Source organism: Plectropomus leopardus, chromosome 15 (assembly GCF_026936395.1).
Source record: "Plectropomus leopardus strain MGB_pleo_1.0 chromosome 15, ASM2693639v1, whole genome shotgun sequence".
NCBI classification, from domain to species: domain Eukaryota; kingdom Metazoa; phylum Chordata; class Actinopteri; order Perciformes; family Serranidae; genus Plectropomus; species Plectropomus leopardus.
This window is the reverse complement of record NC_142190.1, coordinates 29,349,278-29,365,315: the sequence shown is the minus strand read 5'-3', so window position 1 is coordinate 29,365,315 and position 16,038 is coordinate 29,349,278. Positions and strand designations below refer to the sequence as shown.

Below are 16,038 nucleotides of genomic sequence, written 5' to 3'. Positions count from 1 at the left end.
GCTTCTCATTAATTAATGACATTACAATTAACCGACAGCTTCTATGTTTATTTCACAGTTGCGATGTATAAGGAGCCATCGCTACACGAGCTCGCCAGCGAACCAGTGAGTCCTCCTCGGAAGACAGTGAAGACATCAGACTCGCCGTCCCTAAAGAATGGACGGAAAGAAGCTCCCAAGGCTGATGCATCATAGCACAGGAGACTGAGGGTGGGACAAAGGGCAGCAGTGACACTGGGAATACAGCTGCCCATTATGCACTGAGGGTGGCTGAGGGAACGGCCCTCGCTGGCCACCACATTCCAGAAGTGCACTACAAGATGCTGAGGGATGAAGAGTCAGCAGTCCATCAGCAGCCGAGAAGGCCTGAGAGAGGAGTCCCCCCCTCACCTGTCACCACAGAAAAGAAGCCCAGGTCCTGAGCCAGAACTACTCCCACCTCCCCCCTCCCACTGTTTGTCTCTTTCTCTGCCCCCCTGTGACTTCTTAATGCACAGTCTCCTTCATTTCTCTGTCATGCTCAAGCTTCTTTGTCCCACTGACAATTTCATCTTTTCTCACATGCCTACCAACCGTCTGCTCTATTGTACTGTAGATTCACCACTCACGCATTTTTCCAGCACTGACTCGGTTTCATAATCCTCACCCATGGGCCCCCTCTTGAGCCCTAAAGTTGGTGGCAGTGTGGCTCAGCCAGCTTTCCACCCACCATCTGCCGACCAGCTAAGCTAATCACCAAGGTCAACTAAAAGCTCAAAGTGAGATGAAACGGCTCACTGGGGAAAGATATCTGCAGGGAACCCAGTTCAGGTCAGGTCAGCTGAGCAAGACGAGGGGAGGAGAAAGTGTGTGGACTTAATAACTGCTACATTTACAGAGGAGTTTATGACGTGAAAAATAATGGCAGTTACTACTGTTTTTTGTTTGTTTTATGTTTCTGTTTTAATATTTTAACCAATCCTGTGATAAAAAAAAAAATAACTGATGACAGCTCATTTGAAAGCATAAGTTTAAATACAGAAAGATGATGACGATGATGTTAAAAGTAACGGTGATGCTTATGATAGTGACAAAATCCAGCACATCTAATAGAAATACTTGAAATGGACCTGAAGTCTTAACAAGATGGTGGACACGTGTCAAAATTATGCACTGGTAACACAAAACCAATGTCAATGCAAAGTCGGTGAGGATCTTTTGTTGTGGTAGAGACACAAATTAAGTATAGATAGCGAGACAATCTGGGTGGGGCAGGTCAAACAAAATTGGGCTTTCAACCAGAAGAGAGCTGTTTGTGTCCAATGTTAAACCAAAAGTTAACATTGTTACCTGATTTTACAGTGTTTACGTAAATATGCAAAGTATTTTACATAGATGCATAAGGTAACTTTGCAAAGTATGTAAGTTTACATCACTTACGTCATATATAAACATATTTTAATTGAAACCATGATCTTTTCCTAAACATAACCAATTTTTTTTTTTTTTTGTTCTCTAATCCTAACTAAGTCAAGTGTTCGTCTTTCCCAAAACATAAGCAAACTACTAGTTTCCGGGTCTGGTTAGGGTAGGCAGAAGGGGCAGGAGTGGTGGTAAAACAAACATGGACTTTCATCCAGGGCATCACTGTTTGTGTCCCATGTGAAACCAAAAGTCCACATAGTTACATGACTTTACAGAGCTTATGTAACTACACAAAGAACATACATTTACGTTATTTATGTAGTTATTTTAATTGAAATTATGATCTTTTTCTAATTTAACCAAGTATGTTTTTGTCTTCCCAATGTATTACTTTCACTAAGCCTAACCAAATTGTGATCATTTCACAACAGAATAGTTCATAATAGACATTTGTGTTGCCAGCACATAATTTTAACACATTTCTTGTTGCAAAATATGTAATGCATTGTTGACTAATCATGTCCATTTCACATATTTCTGTGAGACTGTGTTGCAAGATCAGGGTTTTAGCATTCCAGAAGATGTGTAATACAGAAAATTTATGAAGCTCACAAGAGAGGCACTTCTTGCATTAATGTCATATAGAAGTAAAATAAAGCCACAATTCTTTCAGGGAAGATGAGCCATAAAATAGAGCATACATTACTGGAGTTCTCACTCTGGGCTGTGAAACACCTGAGCAATATTGTACCAACAAGCCAGAAGATAAATCTCAGTGAAGAAAAAAAAAAAACAAGTTTATGAATGAGTGACAGTGTGAGCATTACTCTATCACCCCCCCACTTCAGACCAGGTGACCACTTATTATTGCACTAGCCCCATAAAGGCTACAAATTATCAACTGGGTCATGTTTTAAATCCATGGTGGATCTGAACTCGGTAACCTGAAAAAAGGAGCCGTAGTGTGTGTACTTCACTCAGCATCTGCTGTCAGCAAAAGCCAGGTTTGAAGCTCAACATCAAAGCCAGAGGAGCCTCTGAGCTGGAGCACTTGTTATTCTGAGGATGTCTGGCAGCTTATCCACTCACTAGCTTTATCAAATCACCTTGGAAGAAATCGCCCTCAAAAATGGAGTTGTTTGAGCCAATGTCTTGGTGTGATTGTGTTTTAACCCCTGTGTGTGGACGTCTTCCACAGTATGGAGAATGAATGCGTGTGTGAATGAATGCCAACACAGATGATAGATAGAGATACTGTGGGTAACCTCCACCACGTCCTTCAAACAGGGCACGACAATGTGCCTTTGATATGGGGGGGACATCTGTCTTGTGTACCATTTTCACTGATCACTGAGGATCTCTGCACAAGGAACCCACAGAAACTACTACTAATTAATTAAATATTTTCATGAGGTGCAATAAGCTAATGTTTTGGTTTGCACTGGGTCTTTCAGTGAGATACAATTATAGAAAAATATGCAATATTCTGATACAAGTTGAGGTTTCTAAATACGTAGTAGCTGTAAGGGTATTGGTTGTTGTCATGTCAATGCTGACTGCTGTTGGGTGCTGTCTGCTCTGGAAACCCACTGAGGGGTAAAAATGTCACCACAATGTTCAGTCAAAGTCAATTTGCATGGATACCACCAACAAACACAGACAGCAGTACGTCCCTTGATATGTCAGGAAGGGCAACGCCAGGAGACGTGTTAAGCAAACTATAAAAATGCTCATTAAGCTATATGGTCACTAACAATCACACATAATCTCTAGGGGGTTTGAATGTGAAAGGAGGGGGTTACTGAATGTGAAACGGAGGGTTTACAAATGTGCAGCATTGAGGGTGAGAGTAAGTCTGAAATAGCTTGTTGAATTGTAAAGAGGTCAGTGCATGGAGGCTGTTATTTAGAAGGAATGAAGGATTAGCAGGTGTATTCTTGAGGAATGTTGATAAGGAAATTCTGCAGGAAAGTAAGCAAGATTCTTGGCAGGGTTTCATGAGGCATGTGGATATGATAATTAATGTAAGACAAAGAGGCATGTAAGGCACTGTGCGCTATTTATGACATGGGGGTCTGTGAAGGAAATTAGTTGGAGAGCTTTGCATTTCTTCATTAAGTCTTTAATTTTCTGGGATTTTCCAGGGGGAATATCATTCCGTATAAATTTGGATATTTTGTCCTTGTAGAGTATTTTGCATTGTAGACCTACAAATTTCTATTTTTGACAAGCCAGTGCTGCATCTCCCTGGTGGATTTGGTAGAGCCTAGAATGGTTTATAACTGTGCATTACAAACTACTGTAAGATATCAAAGTGTGTGCACAGCAGGAAGTATACAATCCTATAGGCTTATTTTAGCTGCTTGGACTCATACAGTTTTCAATATTTTTATATTCCATATGGAAGCTTCTTCATGCCAGTTTACATTTTAAAGTCCAGTCTATAAAAGGAAAGCACTTGGAGGTGCAAAGCAGTGACTGACTGACAGCAAAGGATTCTCGCATGCCAAAGTGAGAGGCAATTGATTCTTTACTTTTAGTCTATACTGTTGGGCTGCAACTAGCAATTATTTTCACCGTCAATTAATCAGCTGTTAATTTTCTTGATTAATCCTTTGTAACAAATGCCTGTTAAAGTTCCCTCTTTACAGACAGACATCTTTAGATGTCTTAATTAGTCCAACTGAGAGTCCAAGGCCCTAAAGATATTCTCTTTACACTGACTACGTTTACTTGCACAAAACATTCCAGTTTTGCCCTTACACCCAAAAAGACAACACTCCTATGAAGCTGTTTACATGGCTAATGAAAATGAATATTCCACAAATTTTACTGTTTACATGCAGCAGTGCATATTCTGATAACAATGCCCAAACATGTCGTTTCTCACATCAAACTTTGGAAAAGTGGAACTGCTGTTGCTTGTGCCAGGATGCCAGGTTGGCATTACGATATTTGTGCATATCCAAAAACCTACTCATATCCAAGTCAATTTTTTAAAAAGTAGGTTTGTTTCTCCTTCCCACCAGAAATGTGGACTTTTCCTCTGGGCATGCATTTCTACCCTTGCAAACTGATGCCAAGTCGGTTTGTGTATAATGCATCCATGACGACACACAGAGATGACCATACACATAAAAGAGGTCATGTGTTGCCAACTGCCTTACAACCTTAATTGCTACACATATTCCAAATGCACTGTTCACATGCCCAAAGAAGGCTATTTAAATCCAAATGATACTGGCATATCCAACATGTCTTAATCAGAAAATGCTGCATTTAAAAAAGGCCTGTTCCAAATGGAATATCCTTTTTACATGACCTGCATCAAATTCTGAATATTGTCATATTCGGAATATTACTGGAATATCAGTGTGCATATCCAACGATATACAACAGAAAAGTATCAGATTATCACATTACTAAAACTTGAAGTAGCATTTTTTTGGTATAAGTGCTTGAAAAATGATAAAAAAAACAATTCCTGGTTCATCAAAAATAGTTGTAAATTATTTTTTTTTATCTATGGACTAACTGTTGCAGCTCTTTTTACAGTGCATGAAAGCAGATAAGAAAAAGGAAGTAAACTAATAAAACTGACCTTCATGATCACTTAAATGTCCCTTTATTTCATTGTTGTGCTTAACATCAGAAATCCAAATCCTTCATAGATTTATCTCCAAAATAGCAACCAGTCCTTACTATCCTAGCACTGAAGAATGCCACAGTAAGTTGTCTGACAGTGATATTGTAAGTAGACAGACATGAACAGAGAATGTTTAGTAGTCTGATGTAGAATGTGTTGTAAGGAATGAAGCTGAATCTAAGACAGATTTAAAGAGAACAGTATATTTTTACTGCGTGAAGTAAAGGGTGTTGAGAGGTTCAAAGACAAGTAAGTGCAATGAAGGCAACAGAAAGTAAGACTTAAGTCATGTAGATATTAAAAAAAATAGTTCTGCTTTTGAATGTACAAGTTATTGAAGAAAACGGCCTTGTGAGGTTGAGAGAAACAGATAGCGATAAAGTAAAAGAAGCATTATCTTTGCTGTTGTTGTTGTATGAAGACTTCAGAAAGTATTATGTTTTTTATTGTGGATACATTTATCTTGAAAAGCTAACAGTGAGGTGGTACCATAGAAATAATGGTACAATTTAGTTTGTGTCCCCATGCATCAGAGATTTAAAGTTGTAATCCGTCACCTCTCTTTAACTACAGCCTACAGTATCTACAGCCCATTAACTTTCTTTCAACAATATGTTGCCTGTGTAGGTGTATACTTACAGTGAGTTTATAAAGTCTGTGTGTCTGTGTGTGTGTGTATGTGCATCTATGATTAAGAGTAAGGTAAGACAAGATAGAGAGGCAAGGAGAAAAAGAAAGGGCATGAGATTGAAACAATGATCGATAGACTCAATAAAACACAAACGAGAGAACAGCCACCCTGCGATGGGTGCAAAAAAAATTTCCCCAAGGTCTGCCAGAGACAGCAAAATCCATTTGTTCATAATGAACTGAGCTGTTGTTTGATTTCTAGCTGTAAACTCAACAAAGAGCCCAGTTAGACAACTGAACAGAAGGGGGGTTTTCCTCAGGGCCTCTGCACTGGGCCTGACAAACAGTTCTGTCTTGTTTGAAACAGTGTGAGTATCAACAGCTATAGCATTGTTTGAGACATGCATCCGCTAAAGGTAGCACAGGTGCATAAAATAAACCGCGTCCCTAAACTTGGCCTACAAAAAGTTATTGGAGAACTGGAGGAATGTAGCACCTTACGAGCACTGGGCATTGCTTGAAGCATTTAAAAGTTAACTTAGGAGGTTCCTAAGAGATTCTAACAAACACACAAACAGGGAATCCCCCGACCCCCGGAGTTAGTGGGAATAACAGGCAATAATGAACACTAAACTGCAGCTAAGTCTTCACAAATGTTTGAGCAGTAAAGTAGAAATTTAAAGCTTTTACTGCACAGCCACCAACATCCAGAAAAACTTTATGGGTAAACAACATTTGATTTAAAGCATATTATAAAGAACTGACAAGGCATTTTAATGACACTGAATGCAGTATATCAATGCTTTGTTAAGTTGGCATGAACTCATGTGTCCAACATGAGAGCACTATGAGCTATGCATCTCTTGATTTTAAGATTTTACAAAGTCTGTGTCCTTTTTTTTTTTTCAAGCACAGTGGCAAAAATGTTATAATTTCAAATGATGCTCCGGTCCTTTTGAGAATTATCCAAAAATCCTCATAATGAACTTCAAAGGAGACCCCTGTGATCAAACAGTAGCTCATCACTGTCCAGAATAACAGTTCATTCCAATGTTTTGTTCCAATATTGTATATTTGCAGTTATTTGCAGTCTGTGTCAGTACATTGTCCAAAATACTGCTGCCAATGTGTTCTAACCAATATGCATAGTGAAATGTGTACCATTTGTGACGTTATGGGGAAAATGTGTGTATGACTGGCTCCCTCTAATGGAAGCAGTTGGTTGCTAAAAGGTAGCACTGTTAATGAGGGGCACAAAGAAACACTGGATGGCTTGTAGGCGTAATTTCTAAACATCAATCCAATCACACTCACAGCTGATTTTCTATGCTGAGGTATAATGCTCATGTTTTCACACAGAATTTAACAGCGTGCTGCTTTACTGTTTGATTTCATACAGTTCACGATGAGGTTCAGTTGTTTGCATAACGTTGTAATGTGATGATAACACACGCATAATGGCTTCCTAATGTGGTTATGCCTTGTTATGTTTTATGTGCAACACTTCCAGATGTAACAGCTCCTTAGACTTGATTGGTGCTCTCCTAATGGTACACAACAGTATTCCATACAGTGGAATTTTATCCAGTAAATACATAACACTGAAATAGAAAAAGCAAAACTCTGCTTAAGCATGACAGTTTCATTATTGGGTTTTTTTCTTTTGCAAAAACCTTTTTGCTGCAAAACCCAAGTGGATTCAGACACTATGGATTTAATTGTTTTTTTTAACTGTAGCAGCAATTAAAAAACAAAACAAAACAAAAATCAAATATAAATCAGTTCACAAGTTAAGCAAAACTGTTGAGCCCCTATAATCCTGAAAGGTTTCTTTACTTAGTTCTTACCTTGTGTGAATAAATTATTATCTTGTGGGAACAAGTTATTATCTAAAACCCACAGGTAAATTATCTTGTAGGAGCAAATTATTATCTTACACACACAAGTTAATTATCTTGCGGGAACAAGTATTATCTTATGCACACAAGTTAATTATCTTGTGGGAACAGGCTAACTATCTTGTGGGAACTACTTATTTTCTTTTGCACACAAGTTAATAATGTTGTGGGAACAAGATAATTATCTTGTGCACACAAGGTATCTTGTTTGATAATAGAAAGACAATAGGCTAACTTGTGCACACAAGATAATAAATTGTTTCCACAAGATCATTAACTTGAACGTACAAAGTAATAAGTTATTCCCACAAAAAAAAAGAAATTGTGCGCACAAGATAATACGTTCTATTTTTGTCTTGTGATAATAATACATTTTATTATTATCTTGTGTGCACAAGCAAATACCTTTTGTGATTAAAAAAAAAACACCTTTAGGGACTTTAGGGGCTCCGTTCAAAATGGACGTGTGGCATACATACTGTTCTTATCTATTAAAAATTGAAAACCCCATATTTCAACAAGGTTGAGCCTTGGCTGCAACACTGTGTTTGGATATTTTGAATTAAATAAGGGTTTGTATTAAAGGGCACAATCTAGAAGCCATTTATTTTGTACTTGTAGAGTTTTCTTGCTGCTGTAGCATCACATTCATCCTGTTTAAGTCAGTGGCCTCTCTGGGGAATGTTAAAAATGTGAAAGATGTAAAATGTTTCCCCTTGATCTCTATACAATGTAGCAGCATGCTTCCAGACAAGAAACCTGTCCAGGTGGTCTAAATGTGCGGAATGCTGCCAGTTTACATGTACGTTATGTCAATAATACAAGTAGTGTACATCTGATGTACTATGTCAGGTCTATTTTTTTCAGAAATGTACTTAAATAATCAGTGTTTTTTTAATTGTCTTTCAGTTGTTCTACCTTGTCATGTTTACTTTGTAATGCAAACTCTTCAGAAAGAGGAAGAATTGTTGTTGCTCTCCAAATGTTCTTCCCTATTTGGTGTGTTTTTGTCTTTGCTCGGCAGTGTTATATCCACACTGATGTGTCCCCTGAGTGAACTTCACCCAAATGGAATCCCGCTGTGCGACAGAGTTGTGTGTTTGTGAAAGATGCTATGTATTCAGTGAAAACAGCAGGATACAAACTCCTGAAGCCAACATGTGTCGTGTCAAACACGTAATGACCTTGGTGGTCTCAGAGTTACTGTCACGCAAGTCTTCCAGGAAGTTCCCACAACCTCCCTCTCCTACTTTTATGGACTCTTGGTTTAACTCCAATCTTCTTGTCTTCCAAAAAAATGACAATGAAAAAAAATGAAATAAAAAGAACAAAAAAAAGCCATACATAAAAATGGGCCTTGGTGCTGAGTAGCCACAGAGTGAAGGCCTGAATCCTCAGGCACCTCCCAAGTGTAACCAGGGAATGACACACATAATGGACTCCTTACAATAAGAGCCAAAACAAGTGGCAGGAACAAATCGGCTTTTTTGACCACTTCGGGGAGCAGCAAACGGGAATAAAGACCAGCAATATGCAACGAGAACTACCAGCCTGCACTCAAGGAAGGGAAACAAACTCAACAGGCTGATAAACTACAATCAGGATTTGCAGGCTACGAAGGCGATCAGTGGTCTGCAATAATAACTGCTAACTGTCTCGACTGACATGGGAATTTTTTTGCCAAGCATGCATTCATCACTGTTCTTTGGCTCATAAGGGATGACTCCCTCTCAAGTATCTATGGACACAAGCCCTCGATTCACCCTCTCTCCATGTTTGTCATCAGACCTGTCTACATTTCTACAGTAACTCCTACATGAATTGAAAGGAGATGTCTTATTCTGGAATATTATTCAATAAAATAACATATATTTGTATGATTGTAAGTAGTGCCCTTTGATATCGTCTTCTTTTTCCTTTAAAGCTCCTCTAAAACGCTGTGGTAGTTTCCTCTCAGAGAAGATGGACTGAGCAAATAATAGTACAAGGAAAATAATACTACAAGGATATATATATATACACATACATACATACATACATACATACATATATACACACACACACACATATATATATAAAGAGAGAGAGAGAGAGAGAGAGAGAGAGAGAGATACACATAACATACCTAATAGTAAAATTGAAGTAACTCAAAGTTAATAATCCAAATCAATTACACCTGTTCATTCAGTCACTTATTATTGTTATTCAAAAAACTTCACGTCACATTTTCAATGTTAAAATAATCCATAATATTTCAGTGAAAAAACTTTCAACAGAACAACAGCACTGATACTAATAATGATACCAATGCGGTAATAACAGTACAATAAAAACCAATCACTTTGAGGGCCCACACACTGGAAATGCAATAGGCTATATATACGTTCAAACGTAAGTGCTTAACCATTCAATAGCAAGGACTGGAAATCATTCAGTTTTGTGCAACTCAAATCTGAGAATGGCTTTCAAACAAAACTTAAGCATCACACAAACAGCCCTCCTAATGTGCACTTCATCTCATCTCAGCTCATGTAGCAGTTGTATATAAGAGATGAGGCTATGATTACCATCAGATTAAGACTTCAGAGGCCAGGGAACACACACACAGTGAATACTTTGTCACAGTAAACGCTGCTATTAAATCCGTGCTGTTTGCTGAGAGAAAAACACACCCGAAAGCGCATACAGATGCACACGCGCATGCCTCACATTTTGTCAGTTTAATACAAAAATCATCAGCTGCAGAGGAAAAGGAGACAGCAACTTGCTCAGGTATGTTTTTCAACAGTTTTTCGTACTAGACAAGAACCACCCAAACCAACACCTCTGTCTCATCTTAAAAATGGCAAACTGTCACCTGCAAGTCATGAACTGAACACAAGCCGCGAACAATTGACAAAGCCAACCTGTTGCTAGCTAATACAGAAAATGCCTTACCTTTTACGTTGCATTCTTCTGTGCAGAAACTCTCGCCACAGAAATGTATCCCAAAATAAACACCCACAGTGGTGTAAATGTTAATAGAAATAAGCCAGCTGGTTTTAAAGGTCACTTGACTCGTTTTTGGTTGATAGAAGAGCTAGCTAAATTAAGCTCGTAGCAACTCCAATATAGTCCCACTTTGTGAGGACCAGGACGTCCTCTCGTTGCCTCTGCACTGTTGTCTTCAACATTTTTGCTTTCAAAATCCTCCTCAGTCGTAGAAAGTTGTAGCTTTCTATTTCTTGTGTTGCTACTTTCTGACAAAACAGCACAACTGACTACACGCAACAGCCTGTCCATACATGGCGCTCCCCGGCTGAACGACGTGATTTCCCCAAATGGGCGTGCGAAGCTTTCCACGTGCGATTTGTCTTGATTGGTGGGTGTGTCAGAGGGGTGGTACCCAATTATGTTACCTTCATGTACTCCTCGGAAATATAGATTTCACCGTAATTACGAGTAGTGAGCACATAAACGGCCCTCCAAGTAATTAAGAGCGGCCAATTTGGAAATTTCCATGATATCCGACTTGCCGAGTTGTGACGTTTCAGGGCAGCAGAAATGGCGGAAGTCATGGAAATAGTGTCAACAATTGACAGTAATAATTATATATCTTGTTAATTTGTTTCTAGTGGCTGTCAGTTACTTTTGGTAGATGCACATTTTAGTATATGCATCAATTAACTGTAGCAAGCAAGCAAATTTTGAACCATAAAGCATGCCAGGCAAGTATACTAACATTGATAACAACATTATTTTATAGATAATAATAATATAGAATTATATATAACACAAGTTGTTGCTTGGAGTCATAAATGCATAAACATGGCGGGCAAAAGTCAATGTTTGGTCAGTGGCAATAGACTTTTTTATTGATTCACGCATTAAATATCAATTTTTGATACCATGTGAAATGTAATATGGCATTAATGTTTACTGCTGTCCATGCAGAGTGAGATAGATTAAATAGAAAAATATATAAATATATAATATGTTTAAAAAAATAAAAAACCACTGGAAACAGCTATCAACCTCTTGTTTAAATGCTCTTAGCATTAAAATACAACCATTTTCATTGTAGCTCCCACATTTTACAAACTCAAAGCACATGAATACAACGTAGGAAGAAGGACTTACCAACTTGGAAATTACAAACTTCCGACATCACCTGAATGCAGCATTACCAATTAGCAGCAACTTGTCAACATACCACTTTTTGTTTTAATTGGTCATATCTCAACAAAACAAAACATTGTACATGTCATGTCATTTTATAACATTGAATAGTGATCATTTTAACATCATTTTTATGACAACATCACACATAAAGAAACACAAAAACTGATATATACGATGTCAAATTGTTTGAGGGAGATGTGGCCAAACATGATTGGCTATCAGGTAATGTAAAAATGTGAATGACCCTTGCTAGAGCATTTAGTTTGTCTATTCTGGGCTATATGCAATATGGTGCACTCTGTGAAAGAGGACCCACTCCCCATGTAGATATGTAACCATGACTGAAATAGGATAAAAACATTTTTGGAGTAATCCATAACAACAGAGTGTTGAAAATAATATCATTATTGTTGAATTTGTTCAATTTAAGCAATGGAAATGTATGCTTAATATTAAATATTACAAAATATAATAAATAATATTATGGTCCATTGGTATGCACATTTTACGGTCTGTATTTCAGGCCGGCGTTTGTTTGCGCCCCCAGCCATTATCTGAGACCTTGCTTTTCTTTGACAAGACACACATCTAATTTACACTAAATAATATATCTAAGTGTTTGTTTTCCTTGATAGGAAACATGGATCAAACACAGGGGATGGAAGAGGACAGGAGCCCTCAGGGAGGGACAGATGAGGAGAAAGAAGAGAGGAGGCAAGGAGCAGAAAGTGTGCAGGTGAGGGGAGCAGGAAAAAAGAGGGCAGAGGAAAGAGAGAAAGATGAGACAAGCTTCCAAAAAGCAACCCATCATTGGAAATCTCTCATTTAGGCTGCAGTCTGCCCAGTCTCACCACCAGCAGTGCAGACACCATCAGCCTAAATGGCCTGAGACACAGACCTTATGTGACCCATTTCCCCCTGACAAACTGTGCCAGAGCGGATTTGAATGCATCCGCTCTGTCGAGTGACAGACAGGCTGAGAACAGCACCGAATTTAACATCCGTCCCAAAAAAGGGCTCTGTCCTCTCCTAGTATTAATACACTCATCTCTGTGTTTACAATAAAGTTGAAATTGTATTGGTGAAATAAATCGTTTCTAAGACATTGTTTGCTGATTCTCCAGCCGTGGCTGGACAATAAAGTTCTACAATTCAAGAGAACTTCCTGGCAGCAACATTAAATGAATGCTTAAACATTAATGTTGATATTAAAATATTTTTGTTTATAAAGAATTACACTGCATGATATAAACTACTTGAAAGTGTAATGTCATTTTAGTGTTTACTGTAGTAAATATTCTGTTAAATAACTGTAACCGTAAATGATAATAATTAGAACAGTAAATAACTGTTATCTGCTGTGTTTAGACTCATGTCACGTTTGTGGTGTTTGCCACATTCAGGACATTCAGTTTCCTTTCTTAGAGCAGAGGAGAGTTACTAGAAGCAGCAGCTAGACTGCAGAAGCATTTGTTATGTTTTTGGAATTGGAACATTTTAATTTGATTTGTAAAGAAATCTTTGAATAATAAAGGGGAGTTCATATTTATCTGACTGCTTGTATTTATTAATGAAAAAGTAGCCAGGTGTGGTAAAATAGAAAAATGAGGATGCAATGCATCGTGATGCATCATGGAATCAAATCGTTGACATGATAATAGTAATCTAATTGAATCATGAGACCAGTGAAGATGCACAACCCTATAACAAAAACCCTAAACTGGGCGTATTGGATACTTGTATGCCACATCTTGAAATGCTTACCTTAAGTACTTCTTCTTTGTACATTTAACATCTCAAAACCAGGCCGATGATGGAAGGCCTCTTATTTATTGCTTTCCCCTCTTTACTGGGTTATTTATGTGTACTGAGTGTAGTGTACTGCCAGCCACTATCTGTGGAGCATGGGGGGTTTATTTTAGAAGTTTTTAAGTGTCAGCAGCAACCCTGAAAATGGCATCTCTAAGTTTGTCTGACTCCCAGTAAACAGAGAAAACAAAAATAAAATCCTATAAAACCAAACTTGCCTCTTTAGACACAAACTGACACAGGGTTGCTAAACTGTAAACCCCTCAGCAACATTGACCTCTCAACCATATTTAGTTAATAACTAAATATAAATAATAAATAACTAATTGCTCTGGCCATAATCTTCATCAGCTTTAAAAAGTGGGCTCCAATCTTGCTCATGAGCTTTCACATTTGCCATATCATCTTTCTCCCTTTTTTGAATCTCCATTCTAGTTATCAAACATGACATTGGAGCTTTAACCCTTTGAAACCTGAACAAAATGGCTAGATCTTTTCCAAAAACATGGAAAGCAGGCAATGAGCAATTATATTCCTATTGTTATTCTTGCTTATGTATCTTTGTTGTTCATTGTTGTAGCTTTGTACACATATTTATATTTTTAACTTATTAGCTTTATACATTGCATTGTAGCATAAGGCACAATTTTATATTTTACACACTTAACACATTTAGCCCATTATCCATATTACAAATTAAATATTTACATATTAGTGCTAATTGTCTTTTACTGTATTTTTTTACATTTAGATTTTTACACAATTAGATACTCAGCATACTATTCATACTATATTTTTGTAAATATTTTCAAATTGTGCTAATTGTTCACTACTACTGTATTTATGTTTTTATATTTATATTTTTATATACTTGTGCTTGTACTTATACCTGCTATAATTCTCTATGATTGGCATCAGAGCAACTGTAATGAACCACAATTTCTAATTCTGAAGAAATTACACAAAAATGAAAATGAAAAAGTTATTAGTAAAAAAAAGTTTTAAAAAAGTACAATAGAATTAAAAAAACAAATAAAAATAATCAATTAATTAATTTAAAAAAAGAAAATAAAAAAGAAAGTAAAAACAGGGGAAATGACCTGGGAATAGTGCTTAAAAATATAATAATAATGTAAAATAATTTTCAATATGTCATTATGATAATTTTTTTCCTACTTTTTCCCCCAGAAATATTCCCTTGTGTTTTTATATTATTTTTATTAAATCTTTTAATTTTTTGCAATTTGTGAGACATTTGTCACCAAGCTGATCATTGCCCTTTTTTCTATATTTTTGACTGAAATTGCACCAATTTTCTCAGGGTACTTGTGAAAGGCAACAGAAAGACACACAAGAAAAATGATGTCGCTCCAGGTTTGAAAGGGTTAAAGCAGTAAGAAAAATCTCTGAACACAAATTTTACACAACATACGTGCAGCATATAGGACAAATTGGCATGATTTATGGAAACATTGATGTAAATAAATCTGACATTATGAAGTGTTAATCTGGTTTGAGATTAACAGCCAACATGTCTTTGATCTGCTGAGGAGTCTTTTCAAAGGACCAAGATTATTACATCGAGAAGAATCAGATGGATAAATAGCTGCAATTACTTGTAGCTGACAGCCAAGCGGTCCATTAGACGTTACTCTCTCAGTGATAAGCGTGGTAAAAGGATGATGCCTCGTGTCCCACACACTGGGATAATTAAGCTACAAGTCAGACTCCAGAACAAGCTGAAGTTGAGCAGCATCTGATCTGGCAGATTATAGTGCGCTCTGGGCTGTCACTGACTTTCACGACGAGTCCCCCTTTGAGACGTGACCTCAGCAGGGGTCAGACAGCCCTCGTTCCCCCCTCTGATCCTCCCTGTGCTTTACTGGGGCATCTCAAATCTCATGGAAGCATGACTCGCGCATTTCTATAAGATTATTCTCAGTAAACCCACACAGAGAGGAGCAGTCTGCACTCAGACTTGAATGGAGCATTATATTTCTTAATGCGGCAAATAAGGATTAAGGCATTAAACCAAATATAGTTCTCACGATAGCTGGAGGAGCCAATTACCCTCAGCGTGCACATGTTTCCGTTACAAGCATGTACATGCTAAATTTGAACAGATGTGGGAAAATCACAACCTTGGAGGTTTGGTGTGCACGTGTTGCATTTAATTATGTTTTTCCAAGCATGAGCATCTCCTTACTGCACACAATCGACATCAGTGGCAATAACATCGAACGGATGGTAAACAGGCATAAAATGATTGACAACGTCATGCATGTAGGTGAAGGTAACAAATATGAAAATGATGTGATTGCTACAAAGTAAAATATATCAATGAAAAATTATTATAATACGAATCAAGAAAACTGACAATGGAGATAATGAATGAAAGCCATGTGGAATCTCATCATACACTTTCAGGGCTATGAGAAACTACAGAAACAAATGTTGCCATAACTAAAATAAAACACAGAGACAAATTAC

At 37.5% G+C, this 16,038-nt stretch overlaps 1 protein-coding gene and 1 long non-coding RNA gene across 2 annotated transcripts in view; one reads left to right on the top strand and one right to left on the bottom strand.

Annotated features, from left to right (window-relative positions):
• The window catches only part of fgf11b (fibroblast growth factor 11b), a 52,271-nt gene extending 44,219 nt beyond the window's left edge, over positions 1–8,052 (top strand). Inside the window, exon 5 of the mRNA XM_042499385.2 lies at positions 59–8,052. Within this exon, the coding sequence (XP_042355319.1) occupies positions 59–195 (137 nt within the window). The 3' untranslated portion in view covers positions 196–8,052. The remainder of the gene's footprint in view (positions 1–58) is intronic.
• The window catches only part of LOC148187344 (uncharacterized), an 84,621-nt gene extending 73,741 nt beyond the window's left edge, over positions 1–10,880 (bottom strand). Inside the window, exon 1 of the long non-coding RNA XR_015779036.1 lies at positions 10,516–10,880. This is a non-coding gene — a long non-coding RNA (uncharacterized LOC148187344). The remainder of the gene's footprint in view (positions 1–10,515) is intronic.
• Positions 10,881–16,038: the final 5,158 nt, after the last annotated feature.